Source organism: Mus musculus, chromosome 18 (genome assembly GCF_000001635.26).
Source record: "Mus musculus strain C57BL/6J chromosome 18, GRCm38.p6 C57BL/6J".
Classification (NCBI taxonomy): domain Eukaryota; kingdom Metazoa; phylum Chordata; class Mammalia; order Rodentia; family Muridae; genus Mus; species Mus musculus.
The window spans coordinates 66,842,917-66,863,960 of record NC_000084.6 but is presented as its reverse complement, the minus strand read 5'-3'; the positions used below and the strand labels follow the sequence as shown (position 1 = coordinate 66,863,960).

Sequence of the window (21,044 nt, the reverse complement as noted above, 5' to 3'; positions counted from 1 at the left end):
AGGAGATGGGGAGGAGGAGGGGGCAGAATAAGGTCTAGGAGGAGAGGTAGGAGGAGAGGGCAGGGAAAGGGATTAGAAATTGGGGGTGAGTTGGTAGGGCATCTCTAGGATGTGCCAGAGACTTGGGGTGGAGGAGGCTCCAGAGAGTCTATGAGGGTGACTCTAGCCGAGACTCCTAGCAGTGGGGGTTTAGCAGTGGGGAAAAGTGTTTTGTTTGTTTGTTTTGTTTTGTTTTAGTTGCAATAAAGTTTTCAAAATATTCTCAGTGTTTGTGACATGGCTGGTTATATAGCTCTGATTCACAGTACAAAGGAGAAATGGAAGGTGAATAAAATGTCTACTTTGAGGTAGGAAATCTTTTCAGCATGACTTACCATAAATCTAAGTTTATACTCAATAAATAAAAAATGAGATTTTACAGGTATTGGATTTTATAAGATTTTCATTTCATCCTAATGTCCAAAACCCAAACCATTTTTCATGAAAAGATAGAAAAGGGAGTATGCAGACATTTTGATACTAATGTGTTCTTTACTGGTTTAAAATTCACATTATCTTATTTAAATTTTCACCCATCTTTATATTACTTTATTTCTTGGATGAAAAGCTTTTATAGTAGATGTAGGAAAACTACAAAATACTTATTTAGTCATTCATCAACAAGTTTGTTATGGGGGAAGGTTGATAGAGATTAATCTAATTTAATTATTTTAATATAAAAGGTAAGGATGAGAAATAGTCTTAGTAAAATTTCTAAAGTAAGGGCTAGTGAAAAGTCTCTCACCCAGTAAGTGCACACCACTAGCAACATTTGTTAGCATTATACTGTACACAACATGAAACAAACTAACTAATGTACCAAGCAATTTAGGAAGAAGCCAGTAAATCACTAAATTACAGAACGTTTAAAAAGTAAACTTTGTGGTATTTAACCAGCTTGGTTTATATCCTTGAAAATCAACTGGGAGAAAGATACTAAAAAGCATCTACCAGGAAGTATAGAGGCAACCTGACTTGAAAGTCCTTAGAAACCTCTTATCACCTTTACGGAGAAGCAACTCAGCTTACCTGAATTGAACCCCCCAAACCAGACTTCTAAGTCTTTCTTCTGACCCAGAATGTGCTCTCTAAGAAGAGACTTGACCCCCATTGGCTCTAGAAGCAACTGTTAATCTCATGGTTACCTGACATTTTGGGCACAACTTAGAGAAAAGAATTTAAAAATTTAAAGGCAAGCGAGGGAACAGGGTCTCCATAGAGACAGATCGAATGAGCTCCGAGAATATAAAAAGTCGTGCTGTTTGTAGAGCTATGCATAAGGTCATGAAAGAGCCAAGAGTGCCCTAAGTCCTCACCTTTGGCTGATTTCTCCTCTGTGCAAACAGAGAGTGAGGGGAGGGGAGGCTGCCAAGTGAGAGTGGGGTGGGGGTGGGGTGACACAATGTAGGCTTGCTTCAACACACAAAACTAGGAGACTTCCTGTTTGTAGCTGCCTTCGTCCATCACTCTCTGACCAGTAAGATCACAAATCAGATGGTTTATTGGGCACATGAGACAGACCAGTACAAACTTTTCTCGTAAGTCACTGAAATAAACAACAATGATAACCAACCACGGTAACAAAAAAAAAAAAAAATGTAAGCAGTAAATATGGTTTCCAGAATAGCTGCAACATACTTAATATGTCCAGTTTGGAACAAAAATAAAAAGAAGTAGGAAAGGAAATAAGAAAGTATGACCATACACAGAAGAAAAAAAAAACTGACCTTTAAAAGTTATTCTTGGGGAAAGCCACTGTGTGTGAAATTCTTTAAGCCAGTTATTATGAGCACCTCATATATATCACACCTATAGGAGTAACATTCCATCACAGGCAATTTTAATAAAGCAATATAAGCCTTCATGATGCTGGGTTAGGAAAGACTTTCTTTGCTATGAAAACCAGATGCACTCTATGCCCAAGGGCAAGAGTTACTCAGAAAGATTATTCAGTTAACCACGTGATACTTAAACAACTCCACGGAGTTCTTCTCTATCACTTATTTACTGGTTAGATAATTCGCCATTGGAGAAAGTGTGAAAAGGAACATGAATATGTAAATCATCCTTCTTAAGGGCTTTAGTGAAGTGTCTGGAGGGAACAACTGCCAGCTGCTGTAACAGCTGAGCCACTTGGGAGTTTACAATAGTAAAAGCTGCCCCTTGTTCCTAGCGCATTTGCGGTCGTTGGTCAGCTCAAGATGGAATGAGTCTAGAGGGGGAGCTCTATTCTGCACAGTTACTTAGTAGGGGGCTTCTACACCACAGAGCATCTAGAAACTCTGCAGTCATTTTCCAAACAGGAGAAAAAGTATAATCAAGAGAAAGGTGACGCAATGAGTACCAACTCCTGTACTATTAGTCAGAATTCAGTAGTAGGTCCTACTCAGTTCCTGAGTTGCATGGCAACACTAACTTAGCACAGTGTTCTGAAGAAACGGTTAGCATTGTCTCTAACACACACACACACACACACACACACACACACACACACACACACACACACGGGGTGCGGGGGGGAATGGGGGCGGGGGCGGGGCTCAAAGCTAAGTGGCCATCTCTTCAAAGCAACACACATGAATGTGCACTCACTGGAGCTAGCCTGAGTAAGTACGGAGCCAAAGTGTTTACAGTTTCAGGTTGTGATGCTTCCAACTATGGAAGAAGAAAAATAAACAAGTTAAAAAACAAAAACCAGAACACTATCTTTAAAAAAAAAAACAAACAACAAAACATCAACAAAATCCTACCAACCTAACCAACAATAACAACAACAGACCATGCAGAATATTATCACATTGTTGATTTGTCTAAGTTCACAGACAATACGCTTTCACAAATGCCACTTGAACTTTTTAAAATACAGTGAATGACCACTTTTCCAGCCGTTAGAGCAGAAACTGCAAATGGAGAAACAGCTACCAGCACGCAAGAAGTGAACCTGGTCTTAATCTCTGGCTTTGCTGTAATTCTCCACAGCATACTCATCTATTTAATTAAATTACTGCCTGCATTTCTAGTCTTTCAAACTGAGCCTTCCGTCATTCAGGGGGGCATCCTGGGCAGAGGGGCAGCGCCTGCTTCGGGAGCCAGGACAGCTGCTTTTCATTTCTTTTTTTTATCCACAATCACGCATGAGTTCAGTCTCAAGGAGGAAAGAGCCTGGCTGATTCCCGAGGATTTCAGGAGTATCTCAGAATGTGCTCGAGCAATCAAGTCATTTCTCTTAAAACTTGGAAAGGAAAATCCCGTGATACCTTCCCACCCCAGCAGCCCTAGCCACTGAGCCGGTTGCTGCGCTGTAATCTATCTGTGCAAGATCGATGTCTCAGAACCACTGAATACGGATTGGTCAGAAGGAAGCAGAGGAGGAGCCATTCAGAACACCCCCCACCCCCCGGCCCCCCTCCGTCTAACCATAAGAAATCAGCAGCCCGCACTAGGCTGCTCTGGCTCACAAAGATGCTCAGGAAGCTGAACTTCTGAGAGGCTGCGGTGTGAGTGTGGGCGCGCAGATGCAGACGCGGCTCCCAGCAGTACAGCGAGTCTCAGGGAAAAGGACTCTGAAAAGACCCCGAGTGAATACTAAAGTGAAAGCCGCACTGAGAGAGAGAGAAAAAAAAGCAAACAGCAGACTGGTCAACCGAGAATGAGCATTCAGAAGCACCAGCTTCTAAAGAGACGATGATCTGAGCCGAACCCAGAAGAGACCAACAACTCCTTTGCGAGTTCCGCTGCTTCTGACCCTGCTCCTAGCAGGCGCCAAGCGCAGCCTCCCAACTTCTACAGGCATACAGACTGGGAGAGAATCACTCGGAGCTTCCCTGACCCAGGAGGTTGGATCAGTTCAAGGAGGACTCAAATCCAGCTGCTGCAGGAAGATGAACTCCACCCACCACCATGGCATGTATACTTCCCTCCACCTCTGGAACCGCAGCAGCTACGGGCTGCACGGCAATGCCAGCGAGTCGCTGGGGAAGGGCCACCCGGACGGAGGATGCTATGAGCAACTTTTTGTTTCCCCCGAGGTGTTTGTGACTCTGGGTGTCATAAGCCTGTTGGAGAACATTCTAGTGATCGTGGCGATAGCCAAGAACAAGAACCTGCACTCACCCATGTACTTTTTCATCTGTAGCCTGGCTGTGGCAGATATGCTGGTGAGCGTTTCGAATGGGTCGGAAACCATCGTCATTACCCTGTTAAACAGTACGGATACGGATGCCCAGAGCTTCACCGTGAACATTGATAATGTCATTGACTCTGTGATCTGTAGCTCCTTGCTCGCATCCATTTGCAGCCTGCTTTCCATTGCGGTGGACAGGTATTTCACTATCTTTTACGCGCTCCAGTACCATAACATCATGACGGTTAGGCGGGTCGGGATCATCATAAGTTGTATCTGGGCAGCTTGCACTGTGTCAGGCGTCCTCTTCATCATTTACTCGGACAGCAGCGCTGTCATCATCTGCCTCATTTCCATGTTCTTCACTATGCTAGTTCTCATGGCCTCTCTCTATGTCCACATGTTCCTGATGGCGAGGCTTCACATTAAGAGGATTGCTGTCCTCCCAGGCACAGGGACCATCCGCCAGGGTACCAACATGAAGGGGGCGATTACCTTGACCATCCTGATTGGAGTCTTTGTTGTCTGCTGGGCCCCGTTCTTTCTCCATTTACTGTTCTACATCTCTTGCCCTCAGAATCCATACTGCGTGTGCTTCATGTCTCATTTTAATTTGTATCTCATACTGATCATGTGTAACGCCGTCATCGACCCTCTCATTTATGCCCTCCGGAGTCAAGAACTGAGGAAAACTTTCAAAGAGATCATCTGTTTCTATCCTCTGGGAGGCATCTGTGAGTTGTCTAGCAGGTATTAAGTGGGGGACAGAGTGCAAACTAGGTAGATACCTGCAGACTTTGTCACTCTGGCCCGATCTGAGCAGTGTACTTCCCAACAGCTGCCTCTTCTGTGTAATGCTTTGGTTGAAAATATCTACTGTATAAATGTAAGTTTGTGACTTTTGACATGGAAAAAAAAGTCTCAACGTGTTATGTTTATTGACACGCTATTTTTTTTGTTTGTAAAATGCTTATTTATGTTCTATATAGTGTGGGCGTTATGAATTGACATGAAAGAAAAACAGACACCCTTATTAAAACTTTGACAGTGTTTCTTTCCTGTTATTTATCAAGGTTCCACACTTGTTCTTTCTGTAGTGGCCGAAATCAGAACCTTATTAAACGTGTTCTCAGCTGTTCTCATGTATTAGCCCCACAGTACTGCAGAGGCACTGACCCCACTGTTTATGGGGAAATATTTAAACACTACATGCTTGATCATTAAAATGAGTCAGCTCTCTTAGTGAAATTTCGAGCAATCGAATAAAAGCTTGCCTATTATCCTTGCTGTCCAAATACACTGATGCTTCTTTTTAAGTAAAGGAAAGAGAAAGGGGGAAGAAGCAGCTACTGAGGAGAAAGTGAGATTTCTGTCACATGCATTTCTCCAAGAAGGAATGGTTCATTGCCCGAGACTCAGAGTTCACACAGGCAAGTCAGCTGTGGTAGGGGAAATGCCCACTTAATAGATTAAAGATATTATAATAGATAATAATAGATAAAATAGATTAATAGATAAAATAGATACCAATCTTAATAGATTAAAGTGTCCTGTTAAATATAAACTGTCCACACCATGCTGAAATTTCCTATGCCAAATGATACCCCACCATAACAGAATGATTTCTTTCTGGCTTCTTACCAGGGATCTGGTTCCTACAGAAAGGTCTAGAACAGCTCCCTCTGCACTTAGAGGTCCAGCGTTCATTTCATCTTAGAGTTAATAGTGAGTTGTGCTATCTTTCATGTGGCGGGGGACTTGTTGTTCACTTTCTGATTACTTTTTGAGCTGGAATATAAGTGCTGAAGATCAAGTGATTTAATTCCCAAGCCAAATCCACATCACAAAACATTTTGGGACAGGGTTTGTAAATATCTAAAGTGTGGAGCCCTGTGGTGCTTGCACATAACGAGATGGAAAGAGAACACAAATGGGGTCCTGGAAGGTACAGTAAAACACCCTGCTGTTCTTAGTCATGTCTTGGGATGGGGAATGCTTGTTTTCTCCAAACTAATACCAAAGGTGTGGCCACTGAGCAACCAAATCTATGCTTTCTAGTCTGTGTATACTTTGAAATAAAAGGGATAAAAATCTACATTAGGCCTATGACTAGAGGCCAACTTTCCTGTGATTCAATTGATAGTGTCTCCCAATGCGCATAGGCAGAGACAATGCATAGCAGTGCATCTGAATTAAAACCTGAATGTTCCACCTATTAATTACAAGCCTGAGACACACTGAGGGCATCCATGTGCAAATCCGTATCAAAGTGCAATGAATGGTAAAGCCAACTGTTTCAAGGTGCTATCCTTTGAGCCACACTGCCACCACACTCATAAGATTTGCTGAGCATACTCGCACACCGGTAGCATCGCAATCGGCTTGCGTGTTGATATTTCCTCCTAGCAGGAAGAGGGTAGGGCATGCCATTGGGCCTTCTGTGTATCCACCCATTCTTCCCAGCCATTTGTATGCGACTTTGACCTAATAGAACTCAGACTGCGAAGAAAAAGGGGCATGGGCACCATGCGTGCAGCTGTGGGAAAGCTGTCATCCACCATGGGAGAAGACTCGCCACTGTGACTGCTTTGTGGTCACCTACACAATTGTGTCAGTAACCCTTCACCCATTTTTCTTTAAGTAAGCCTAATGAGCTCATTGGATCTCCAGGGTGAACTTTTATAGAATTATACATGGGTCTGTGCTTGGGCCCATAGGAAGAAGGGGGAGAGATTGTTCATGTCACCCCTAAGGAAGTCATTTTCACAGCAGCATTAATATCCCCAGGGAAGGTTTGGAACACAGAACAAGTTATGAAGAGACATCCTCAGCATGGTAAGACACTGGAGGCCCACAGTGTGCTGTAAACAACTCGGGAGCCTTCTGGCGCATAGCTGGTCCAATGAAGAGTGGTTCTAAGGCAGGGTTTTAACCACACTACAATGCTTCTGTTTTAAACAAAACTTAATGTCAGGTTTCATATGACCAACAAAGCCTGCTGAAATTTGGATCCTGAATCTTCTCCAAAGTTCCATGTAGTAAAGGCTTGCTCTCCAGGGTGGTGCTACTAGAAAGTGGTAGAGTCCTTAGGTGATGGGACCTAGTTGGAAGACTTCCAGTCATTAGAGTGTGTTCTTGAATGGGATAGTGAGACTGTGGCTCATGCCTCTTGCTCTCTGTTGCTCTCTGAGGCCATAAGATAAGTGTTTTGGGTCCAGCAGAAGCTGCCTTCTCCATGAAGAGCTGCTTCAGTTTAGGGCCAGCACAAGCAGGCCAGTCTTCTACTATACAACTCCAAGGCTAGCCAACTTGAACCTTTTCCACTTTATAACTCATCTCAAGTGTTTTTAATGGGAATAAGAAGCTGAGCAAGACACAGAGCTCCAAACAATAGTTGTACTCAGGTGGATTTTTTTCTTTCCTGTTATCATTTCTTATTTCACACAATGACCCTGAGAGATCCCGAGACTAAGAGATATGAAGAGCCTCATATGCACACCCTGTCTCTTTAGCTCTGGTCTTTCCAAACTAGCTTATTTCTCTTCAGAGGTCATCTCAGACGTTCAGAGGGAAGGCCTGGCTTTGTCTTCATGCTCACACATTTTTTTCTGGAACAGTCTGTTGTGTTAATACATCCATTGGTTGTGGGCCAGCTATGTGCTAGAAGGTTCCCAAGATGTTTACAGCACACTGTGGGCCTCCAGTGTCTTACCATGCTGAGAATGCCTCTTCCTAACTTAATTTGTGCTCCAGACCTTCCCTGGGGATATTAATTCCCAATATTCTGTTTAAAAAAAAAATCTAGCCCCTAAGGGGATAGAAACTCCACATGAAGACCAACAGAATCAACTAACCTGGACCCTTGGGGTTCTCAGAGACTGAATCACCAATCAAAGAACATACACAGGCTTGATCTAGGTCTCCCCACACATATGTAGCTCCATATGAGCCTGGTCTTCATGTGGGTCCTGAACAACTAGAGCGGGGGCTATCCCAAAAGTTGTTGCCTGTATATGGGATATGATCTTCTAGCTGGGCTGCTTTGTCTGGTCTCAGTGGGAGAGGAAGTACCTTAGTCTTGCAGAGATTTGAAGTGCCACGTGGAGGGATACCCAGGGGGGCCTTACCCATTCAGAGAAGGAGAGAGGGTGGTGGGGGAAAGATTGTGGGAGGAGGTGACTTGGAAGAGGGCAGTGAATGGGATGTAAAGTGATAAATAAATAAATCAATCTAGTTTTCTGCAGAGGAACAGCCCTTACTCAAGTGACCTCTAATGGCTAGTTAGTACCCAATGGTTAGCTAGTAGTCTTAGAGTTCCAGGTTCTCCAAATGTGTTGGTATGGGGTCATTGTGATGATTTAGAGTTGAAATTCTAGGCTCAGCAATTAAACTTATATCTTGACAGGGGAAACTATAGGATAAGAATTGAGATGGAGATTTGGGGGGAGGGGTGGGGAGGGTAAGAAAAGTGACCTACAGGAAATGAAGACACCACAGTACACTGTCCAATAGTTCAGATGTGGAGGAATGCTTGCTCCAATTAGAGAACTTTATACTAAGAACAGATAATTGTGCAGAGAAGTCCATGAAAAACTTCACAATGGGGAAAGCAGATCGTGTTTCTGTTCCCCCAGGCCTGCCTCTAATGGGAACACATTGGGGAAAGAATTAAATGTTATCCAACCATGATATTTAGATTACAGATTGATCCCCATACCCTGAATGGGTTCATACTTCAGCCTTGCTTTCCTGGCTGCTCTGTGTATTCTACTTCCGGTACCTTTACTGAAGCTCCTTCAGAAATAGGGATCTGATGCGCATATTTTCTTCTCATGGAGTCTGATGTACATGATAGATAAAAATATATCTAATACAAATCATCAATAAGAAAAGTGTATTTGACTTCTGGAAATGTTTTCCAAGAAAACTCTACTTGGAATCTTCAATGTTCCATCTATTCAATAGTTGGGCATGAACCTTCCTACAGGGCGTCTGCTTAGTCCTATGTCCTCCCCTCTACTGGGTGGCTTTCAAGGCAGGACGAAAGGGGCCAGTGAGGTGGATTGGAGAAGGAAATGAGTTGGGCTTAGCCGAGTCACACTCAGGAATGTGAGAATAGCAACCCATAGCTGTCCTTCCGAAAATCCATGGTTAATAATTACAGCTATAAAATCACAGCTCAAGTGAATAAGGTTAAAGTCTACTACACCACATCAGATCATCCTGGCCTTACTAGGGATGGTAAAAAGCAATCTGTAATAGTTTTCATTGGTCCATTCAATGATGGAGTTAGGAGATAAAGCTGCTTGTCTCTGAGCATACTGCACTAACTAAACCTCACACAAACAAGAAGCCTTCTTGCCCACAGCATCAGGGAAAGAACACATGTGGTTTCTCGTAAGTGGAAATCAAGGTATCATCTTCTGTCTGCAACACCCTCTCCCCTGTCCCCATGAAATATCTTCTAGAAAAGTAAACGGTAGTATACCGTCTACTGTATGGGCTCGAAGCAGCTGACTATCAGCTAACAGGGCGAGGGCACAAGCTTCCCAGTGGAGAAGAAAATAAAAATGCGTGAAGAGGATAAAATGAATGAAAGAATGCTTACCAAGCTATGGATCAGACATGTTAGCCCAACTATCAAAAAATAACCAGGTAGGTAGACAAATAAGTAAATAAATCCATCAAATGTGTGTGCACGAACAGAGACTTTAAATAACCATCAACCCACCCTGACTGATGGCTCCAGAATTTCTCTGTATGGAAACTGAAGATACAGTGTGGTTCAAATGAGTCACAAGGGGTTGTCTTGAAGCCTTTTTGTACAGCTATTGCCTTCCACTTGCATCTTCTTGAAATGTTCCTGGAGGGAGATTCTGTGGCATTGGTGCAGTTAGTAAGTGTGGCCATTAGGCTGACTCCATCATGTGTCTCTTCTGTTTGCTTAGAAGGCAATGAAGGTGAAGAGAGCCCTGTCTGCTCATTACCGGTCCATTAATTGAGTGTTATTCTAACACCTGTTTAAATCTGCAGGCTATTTTTTTTCCTTCAAATTTTCTCTTACCCATCTAAAAGCAATATTGTACATGTTATAGAGTCTTAATGAGTGCCTCTCAGCTGGCTTTATGCTCTTCCTTCGTGTTTTTTTCTACCCAATTTGCTCTGTTGTGACATGGTGATACACGACAAAAAAGGTAAGCCAAAAATAAATGTAGATAGTCACATTAGTTCACAGATTTAGCCCAGTATTTTGCTTTGAGGGACTTGAGATATGAGCGTAGCCTGCTGCACCGAGCACTGATTGCCTAGCATCATAGAATCTTCCTGGGCAGAACACACATCTACTTGAAATCAAAGGTGAGGAGAAGGACCACATACACTTGCAGCAAAGATAATGCAGCTTAGTTATCAAGGGCTCAGAAGCAGACTTTCATCATGGGACCCTATCATAGCATCAGAAAAGGGATGAAGGAATAAAGAAATTTCACCAAAATTAGTCAGTTTAAGGTACAAACACATGAGTGTTCCTGGACTGTTCCCAAAGAAGAAAAATAAAAGTTTCCCATAAAATAATCACCAAGATTTCAGTTATAGCGTTATACGGAGCATTGAGGAAACAGTCACTGAAAATGTCAAGTTTATCAAGTTGGAGAGAATGCCTCAAGATAACTGAAAAGCATTCAGATTTGTCGATGAAGCTGCAGGACAAAGGGTTCTAGATCCTCCTACCTTCAAATGCAAACTCATCAGTTGCTCCCAAGGAGTGTGTGGAACATGTAGCATGAACCAAAATAGTTGTTATTTGATTTTTTTGTTACAGTTAACTATAGGTTAAGATGTTGCAAAGTCCACATCACCTTCTAGAAACATCAATCTAAAGGCCACCAATGCAACATCCCATTTATTTAGACTCCCTCAAGACCCCAATGTTTATGCAACCTTTTATTACTATCCCATTTAAAAATTTTGAGAGACAGGAAGTGGGGAAATATATCACAACAATGTTCTGGTATCTAACACACACACACACACACACACACACACACACACACACACACACACACACGAGTGCTCTTTTATTTACTTTTACTGTATTACTGTTAGTTTGTGGGGGGGATGTAAATGTTAATTAAATCATTTTAAATGAGATCAGATTTTTTTTTCCCCTGTGTTTGGAATTAAGCTCATGGTCATGCTGGGAGGGGGCGGGGGTCTGTCATTGAGCTGCACTCAGCCTGAGAGTGGATCTTAAATCTCAATGCTACAATGTCTAAGTACACATAGTAACTGTCCATCTGCTTAGAAGCAGCAGGAGCAGTGTTTGGCTCCCATCCCTCTCTGCAAATAAACTCACTTCTCTCAGTCACAGAGACTGAGCACTGAAATGTGCTCTTTTCAATGTATGACTTTGCTGTTTCATTTCTTATTTGTTAACTCTACACCAGAATGCTTGCCTGATTCATATCTTAAAGGAATAAAAATTAAGTAAGGTTAAGGATGTAGAGATTCCAAAAAGCAGTGGATGATATATATATATATATATATATATATATATATATATATATATATATATATACACATATACATACATATATAGGCACTAAAAATTAGCACAATAATAGCACTATTTTGAATATAATTAAACTGATACACTACTAGCTGCACACATTGATCAATATGTTGAGATTTGGATTAAATGTATATGATAATTTAATTTGGGCTTGGCTTTTGTTCTGAATGAATGCACTTAGATATAATAAATACGGCAGGGGCACACATAAACTCTCATCGGACAATTCCTTATCATCAATAATTCAAATTGTTTTTGAAATTTGCAGTATCAAATCCAATATTGCAAAAGGTTAATTAGAAAGATAGTGCACCAAAAATAAAACAATTGATTAGTATATTTTAGAACCAATGCTCATTAACCTTCATGCCATGAATTTAAATGTTAACATAAAATGATTATTATCTAAGTTGATGTTGCTAAGGTACACCCCAGCTGTGTCTGAGAGGAGAGAAAAGAGCATCTCTCTGGACTGACTGTTGGTTCAAATCCCAGTTCCCTTGCACTGTGAGTGAGCTTCATTTTCCTAACACTGAAAATGAGGATTCTAACCGTTATCTCATCATACATTGTCATGGACATTTGGGGATTTAAATGTCTGGCTAGTATAGATCTAGTGTAGGACTTCTTACTATGGGCAGCCATATAACAGTGAGTAATCAAAGCATTATGGTAATTTCAATACTCTTGATCCAGGGAGTGGATCTATTAGGAGGTGTGGTCTTGTTGAAGTAGGTATGGTCTTGTTGAAGCAAGTGTGTCACTGTGGAGGTGGGCTTCCAGAGAGCTTCCTTCTAGCTGCCTGGGGACACCAGCCTTCTCCTGTTTGCCTTTGGATGTAGAACTCTCAGTTCTTTCTACAACACTGTGTCTGCCGGGACAGCACTAAACTTCCTGCCATGATGATAATGAACTAAGCCTCTGAAACTGTAAGCTAACCCTAGTTAAATGTTGTCCCTTATAAGAGTTGCCTTGGTCACGGTGTCTCTTCATAGCAATGAAACCCTAAGACCAGTGTGCTCAATGTATTTTCTGACTGTTGGTCCTAGAAGAGCTGAAACGGGGGAGGGGGGGGGAAGGGCATGGATGTCCCAATGACCCATTGAAAGCCAGAGATCACTCAAAGCTGTTCTCACCATCTTTCTTGCTTCTAAGAGGTGGGATAAGTAAAATAAACCTCTTATTTGTAATAATGTTGTTTTAAATATGCAGAAAATTTGAATATTGCAGAAACATCCCTTTGAGATGTGAATGGAATCTGGTAGGAAGCCAGGGTATTTCAGCACCTCGCTAACCTCTGCTGCTAACTGGTGGGTTTAGTGTATGCTTTGACCTTATGCTTCTCAGCTCAGCCAGTATCCTATATACTCTTTTCATGCATTCACTGATGAATGGGTACAATGCATTTGGTATTTTTTTTTTGTTTTTTTTTTTTTTGTTAATGTTCTCAGTCAGCAGGAAACCAAAAGTCTGTATTTGATGTAACAAATAAAGAATTCCTAATGCCCTCTAATGCTTCCTCTGAAGAGACAGAGATGAGCTTTGTTCTAAGACAGAAATGGTCACATTTGGCCCTGGTTAGCTAAATTAATAATCACCAGTTTATAATTATGAAGTGTCTTCACTGTCAAGAGACACCTGGAAGATCCTCGAATAGAATGGCAAGAAGAAAATTTCAGCAGCTTAGCTAGTGATTTCTGAAGTGAGGTCTGCCCAGGGGCTGCATTGCAAATGAAAGTCAAGAGTTTGATGCTAAATCTAACACTGTACAGTATGAGACGCTCCACTGTGAGATGCACATCACCATGGACCATAATCCCGAAGTGAAAAGATAAGAATAAATTTGGTCATAATAGCACTAGAGAAAAAATTTATAATTTTGTTTGCTATGAATTTAGGTGTACCTAACTTGCATATTGAATTTTAAAAATTAATAATAATTACTGGAATGGGAACTGGCTTAGTTAATAAAGTGCCCCCCCCCCCAGTACAAGCATGAGGATATGAGTGACTCGGAGCCCTAGAAACCACATAAAGCAGGAGTGGTGGTGGGATCCTGTATCCCTAGCATGGAAGGAGCACAGACAGACAGACAGAGAGACAGACAGACAGACAGAGAGACTCCTGAAACTCACTGACTAACCAATACAGTCAAACCCATGAACCTAAGGTACAAAGAGAGATCCTATCTCGAAGGTGGAGAGTGAGGAAGGACGTGCAATGTTGACCTTAGGCCTCCATACTCGTGTGTACTTACATCACATACATGTGTGCATACACTGATAAGTACAGGCCACACACACATACACACATACAATACAACATACACATACAACAAACACAACATACATACAACACAACATACACATACAACATACATATACAATGCATCACACACATATACAGCACAGCACACACACACATACAACACAACACACATACATCTACAACACAACACACACCAACGAAACTATCACTATAAATGACACATTCTGATTTTCTGTAGGTATCCCACTACCCTGTAGATTTTATCTAAAATCACACATACTTTACATTTTTCTTATAGCTAGCATGACAGTAAGCATAATTGTGCATGTTCCTGGAACAAAACTACATATTGAATATGGAATATTCACACAATGAGTTATGGTCAGGTCAGGATAATTAACCTTCCCTTCCCAGACACCATCGCTTCAGTGAACATACTAAAGCCCCTTGATGCTAACTTCCTCCTACTGCACTCCGCTTTGCCACGGAGCGTGGACACGTTGTCCTCTTCTCCAGCTTATTGTAATATCTGTCACCTATTCCTTCCCTCATCCGTCTCTCTTCCTGGCCTCAGGAATCGCTTTTCTTCTCCTTTCACTGAAGTTAGCCTTTGTAGCGTTCACATCTGAGTGGCAATGTCCTGAATTTGTCTTTCTTTTCATGGTTTATTTACTTAATATGTCATCCACTAGCTCCAATTTATTTTTGTAAAATTATTGTACCTTTTTTTTTTCTTTTTTGTGGCTGAATAATATTCTGTTGTGCACAAATTCTGCATTTTCTTCATTCATCTGCCAAGGAAAATACCTCAGTTGATTGCATATCTTGGTTATTGGGAATAAGTTCACAATAATCATGAGAATGCAGATATCTTCTTAATATACTATTTTATCTCTTTTAGAAATATGTCCAGGATGGGAAAAGCTGTATCACATGTTTGTAGTGTTTTGGGTATTTTGAGGAGCCTCCATATTCACCGTCATAATGACGGCACTAATTTTGCATTCCTTCTAATTGTAAGAACAAGTTCCCTTTTTTGTGCATCCTTGCCAGCAATTATTTTTATTTCATTGTGCTTTTTTGACAGTAGCCATCTGATTTGGGTGAGATGATGCTCTAGTTTTAATTTGCATCACCATCATGACTGAGAGACATGGAATATTTTTTATACTCTTATTGGTCACTTGTGTTGTTTCTTTGAGAAGCACCTATTGAAATTTCTGTTTGGTTTTCCCACTAATTAATTAATTTATTCACTTGAATATCCTGATTGCAATCCCCACTCTCCTCCCAGTCATCCCCTCACATGGCCCCAAACCCTACCTGGGTACCAACCCACCCTGGCCCCTCAAGTCACTGCAGGACTAGGCACATTCTCTCCCACTGAGGCCAGACGAGACAGCCCAGTTAGAGGAACAGAATCTATAGGGGGAACCTCATGAAGACCAAGCTGCATATCTGCCACATCTGTGCAGGGGGCCTAGATCCAGCCCTTGTATGTTCTTTTTTTGGTGGTTCAGTCTCTGGGTGCCTCCCACGGTCTAAGTTAATTGACCCTTGGTTTTCTTCTGGAGTCCCTATCTCCTTCAGGTTCCTCAGTCTTTCCCCTAACTCTTCCACAAGACTTTCTGAACTTGGTCTAATGCTTGGCTGTTGGTCTCTGCATCTGTTACAGTCAGCTGCTGGGAGGAGCCTTGCAAAGGACACTTATGCTAGAGCCGTGTCTGCAAGCATAACAGAGTTTAAGTGGAATTATTTGGACTTTTGTTGTTGAAGATTTTTAGCTTTTTATATATGCTGGATATTTGACCATAGTCAGACGTTGGTGGCAAATTTCTCTCTCATTTTCTAGGCAGTATTCTATGCAGCTGATTTTCCCTTTGCTGTGTAGAAGCTTCTATATTGATAGACCGCTCTCTGTTTCTGCCTTTATAACCTGTACTATGGAGGTCTTCCTTATTCATATGCCTTGAACTCTTTACCTGCTTTCTAATCATTTCAAAAACATAGCTTGATAATGAGGAATAATCTTTTTATTGTGTGGTTAATTCTATCAGTTAGCGTTTGCTGGAGAATTTTCATGTTTGTGTTTATCAGGGCAAACGCCCATGGTTTCCTTCTTCTATTGTGTCTTTAGCTGGTGTCAGATCAGGATAATGTTCTTGTGGAAGGGTTTGAAATCAATCCCTTATTTTCCATTTTCCAGACTAGTTCTAGTGGATTTAGCACGACACATTTATGCATCAATAGGCTACAGTGAAATCAATTAATTTATGTTTGAGTTTCATCTATGATTATACATTTTTAAAGACATAAGGACCTGCTCCCTTCTGTTTTCTTTCTGCCCTTCCTGTTTGGTTTCTCTTCCATTTTTGATCCTGTAACAAAAACTCCAAACTTTATTAACTTGTACTTTCACTCAAAATTTGAATTAAATCGGTGAGGTTTGTGAATAGAGGTTAAATACATGAAGCCTGGCACACGAGACTATGAGTTTTGAGATGCACTTTAGGGAGGCATGAAGATAAGTCCAGTTTCTATGAGGTCAATAATATTCAGGAAATATAGGAAGACAGGATGAGATTGGCTTCTTTGTTTTAGTAGACCTTTTGAGAAACTGTTTAACCTCACATACTTGTGGGGGACACACACAAACATACATACACACACACACACACACACACACACACATACACACACACACATACACACACACACACACACACACACACACACACACACACACACACACACACACGTATGTATGGAGATAGCAGTCAATCACCACTTAAACGATCCCTTGATGAATCTTGCAGCCTGACACCTTTTGTCTATTGTCTCCTAGTGAGATCCCACTCAAATGTAAATCCCACTACTGTACTGCAACTGCTCCTTCTGCCTTAACCAAAATCTGTACAACCAGCTGCATTGATCAATATCTAAACTGCATATGTGTACTCTGTTTCCCCTGGCTCTGGCTCCTGTTTCAAACATCCCTTTCCTTTGATGTTCCTCCAGAACACTCAGTGAGTCTTCCACAGCCCAGCACTTAACACTCTAGCCGTGCTCTCGTAGTTGATAATCTTAAAGGTCTCGAAGCACTGAGACACTAGTGTTGTCTTAGAAGCTCTCACATTTGACAGCTTTGCCCAGCAACAGAATTGTGTGCCCAATTCTGTTCTGAACTTCTAGACTTAGATTTCCCAAAGAAATCCTAAAATTACAAATGTGCCTTGAACCTTATTCTTTTACAAAACTGTTGGCCTTGGGGCTTTCTCCATATCAAGCATTGGCACCTGGGTCTTTTCAATCTATCAGTAAGAACTCCTTGATCGCCACTGGTTTTTCCATTTTGCACTTCATTTCAAACCATCAGGATAGAGTGTTGACCTTCATGCTAAAATGTGGGCCTCTTTTTGTTATTCCCTTATGACTAAACCCAATTGTGGGACTATCAACTGTAAGAAACATCCTTGTTTTTAAACCTGATCATTGATGGCTTACTTTCAACAGAACAGCCTCTAAGGGTTCATTTGAACCAGACATTGGACTGCACCATATCTCTACCTTTCTTACTTCGAGAAGCAGCAGCAAGTCTGGAGGTGGGCCCGATTACATCAAACAGACCAGACCACGCCCACTTTAAGAATTCTGCATTGCTCTTCCAACTACCTTTCAGGAAAACTATGCCCTAAATGCGCATACAGCTGACTTCCTCACCCCTTCAAGTATTGCTGAGATAGACCCTCATTAATGGTTACTTGGGGAAGCCATTTTTAAAGTCACAAGCCCGCCAGTGAGTACTATCATTGCTCACTATCTTTCTCACAATAATCAACAGATCAAACTGATCACCAAGGTATCAATCATGTTTATTGTTTCCCTCCATTCACGAACACCGAATATTAGGAGAGTACAAAGGACTTCATTTTCTTCAGCGATGGAGTCCAAGAGCCTAGAATGGGAGTCGGTTAGGGTAAGAGCTTAACAGAAACTTGCTAAGTGCATCCCAATGGAAAACATAAAGGCAGAAGCAAGGAAAGCAGGTGGACTGGCTTGGCAGAAGCATAGTTTAAAGGACACTGAGACAGCTCAGTGTGTTAAGGCACTTTGCAGCCAGGCCTTGATGATTTCACTGCTCATGACCCACGTGGTGCAAAAAGAAACCCAACTCCTGAAAGTTGTCACCTGACCACTGCTTGCACTCTGTGCTGTACGCGCTCCCTCTTGCACGCAGTAAATAGATGAACAACTCATAAACAAACAAATGTAATAAAAAGAAATACAATTTAAGGGCTTAATGAACAGTGGGTAATGAACATAGAGTTAATAGAGATAGTACAGCATGTGTGATAGCAAATACTCCCAGTTCAGGGAAATGGAAAGTGGGAAGATTAGGAGTTTAAAGCCAGCTTTGGCTACATAGAGTTTGAAGATACCCTGGGACCCATGACACAGTCTCAAAAGAAAACCACAAAAGAAACACCAGGGAAGGTGGTGTTATGATTGAAGCTAAATGAAAAATGCATTTTGAAGAATGAAATGTCAATCATCTCAGCAGCAAAAGACAGGAATAATATCCGGCTAATTTTCTAATTAGGGATCTAGCATGTTTTATCTCAGACTGGAACTCTTACAAAGATGGCTGAGAACTTTGGTGAAAGAATAAAAAAAGAATAAGAACCCTAAAAGGAAGAGCTAATTTCCAGCAAACTCCTGGAAGTGGTATCAGATTCCTTGGCTCTCATATTGGAACATAAACTAAGATGGGAACTGAAGAATTCAGTTCTCTATAATTCAGACTCTCACTTTAACAAGCTGCACAAAAGCTTAGAGGAATGGGGATCATTTCCTTGGAATGAGTTAGCTCTAGAGATGCTCATAAGCCAAGGTTAAAAAACAAAAAACAAAAAACAAAACAAAACAAAAAAAAAACACCACCACCACAATAACAAAAAAATCCAATACAGGCTAAAAGACTGAAAATACAGGATATTTACTGCACACTCGGTAGTACAGATAAATCATTTCCCTCTAATTTTCAGTAAGTGGTTACTTTTTTGATTGAGTTAATTTTTCCCTAGCTACACAAAGAAGTCGCTCTGTGAAGAGCTCTGCCAAAGAATCAGACTCTCAAAAGCACCAAAACCCCAGGAGGTGAACTGTAGCTGCCAGCACTGACCGCCCTCCCGCCTGCCAGAAAGGAGCTGAGCATCTCAGCACAGACAGGAGGACTGTCTAGGGCATTAGGAAGGTTGCACATGTTCCTTTTCTGCACAGAGCTAGAGACCCCAGCAGGGTAATCTCTCCATCATCTAAGGATGAGAGAAACACATCTTTTCTCCAGTTTGGCAAGACCAATGCCCCCTCCATGTATGTTCTACCCCTTTTCTCTGAATAGGGAAGCCAGAGCACCAGCTACCAAGGAAAGTAGGCTTCAAGACATGGATGGAGATTTCTGACCCACTCACAGCCGTGCTTATGCACATAAAGGGAATCATGGCACATAATGCACATGTAATAGCCAAAGAGACAGCAAGAAATGGGTGGGCTAAGCAAGAGGTATGTAGGCATGCACTCGGGCACATGGGCAAGTGTGATAGCAGGCTGTTCTTGTATGAGAGCTTGGCTTAACTGGACAGTGGGGGGGGGGGTCAATGTCCCTTCCAGTACCTTTAAGATTCTAATCCTCTGTCAGATGTGTACTCAGTGATTTTTTTCTATCCTGTAGATGGCTTCTTCATTTGAATGACAGCATCTTTGGCTGTACAGACACTGTTTAGGAGGTTTCTGTGGTTTAAACTATTAACTGTTGGGTCTTAGAGCCTGTGCTATTGGCTATACATTCAAGCTCTCTCCTTGACTTTCTCTTTTGATCAGATTTGAGGTATCATGTTTTAGGTTGAAGGCCATGGTCTTGGTCTCTAATAAGAGTCCTGGAGGTGAGTTTCTTGTATTTCGGGGGCCCAGCATTAGGTGGGATGGCTCATTGTCAGGCCTGAGGATGAAGTAGTTCTGGGAATTCCTCCCTGGAGTACTAGACTCCATGAGGTTCTAGGTTGGGTGCTGTTCGGTCCTGGGGCCCAGCTTGGTGCCAGCTCATAGTCTTGTGATAGGTGGCCTCTTCTTTTAATTCTAATAACAGCCCCCAATGCTATATATGACTTTCTTCATCCTGCAAATGAAGAAGATGAGATAATTTGTCACTTGGATATGGTAATGTTACTAAGGCCCAGGTCCTGTCCATCTCTGAGACTTTTGGGTAGAAGTACTTCCGTTGTTGAGCAGTTAATATTCTCTTTAACTCTACTTTAGTCTTCCTAAATTGGATTGTTCTTTTTGTCACGTGAAATAACCACTGAAAAGGAGGACTCTACCTTTAAAAGCTTTTGGTTTTTAATATAATTTTATATGACCATCATAGGTTGAAAATGTAACAAGATAATGCAGAGACAATTACCAGAGTATCAAAATGAATGGATTTAAACTGCCGGCTTTCTCTGTGATCTCAGCTGAAGCTGGGTATATACTACTAAAGGAAGAGACTATGAGCTTAATCAGCCCATTAGAGCTGTACATGTACACACCAGGGGCTGCTATTAGAGTTACAAGAATAAGTCACATGCCCACCAGACTATGAGCAATCCTACCCAGCTCAGCCCTCAGACAGAACAGAGCCCAACTCAGAACCTCATAGAGTCTAGTACTCCAGGTAGGAACTCCCAGAGCCACTCCATCCTCAGGCCTGACTTTCAACCACCTCACCTAGTGCTGGATCCCAGAAACACATGACACCCAAATAAGGACCCTTGTTGGAAATCAAGATCAAGGGCCTTGTCAGGGTTTGAATAGGAATGTCTCCCATGAACTCATGTTTGAATGTTTGGTCACCAAGAAGTGGAGCTACTAAGAGCTGTGACCTTATTGGAGTAACTATGATGTTTTCGGAGGAGGTGTGTCACTGGAGGTGGGCTTTGAGGTCTCAGAATCTCAAGCCAGGCACAGTAGTCCATTGACTCCTCCTGATGCCTGCTGATCCAGATG

At 41.8% G+C, this 21,044-nt stretch overlaps 1 protein-coding gene across 1 annotated transcript; it reads left to right on the top strand.

Annotated features, from left to right (window-relative positions):
* Nucleotides 1–3,473: 3,473 nt before the first annotated feature.
* Nucleotides 3,474–6,256, top strand: Mc4r (melanocortin 4 receptor). Its single transcript, NM_016977.4, has one exon. It carries the CDS (start codon nucleotides 3,921–3,923, stop codon nucleotides 4,917–4,919), a length of 999 nt encoding a protein of 332 aa, NP_058673.2. The 5' UTR covers nucleotides 3,474–3,920; the 3' UTR covers nucleotides 4,920–6,256.
* The last annotated feature ends 14,788 nt before the right edge of the window (nucleotides 6,257–21,044 follow it).

Excerpts from the sequence above, each read along its gene's own strand:
- Mc4r (NM_016977.4), top strand. The coding sequence starts at position 3,921 with ATGAACTCCACCCACCACCATGGCATGTATACTTCCCTCCACCTCTGG.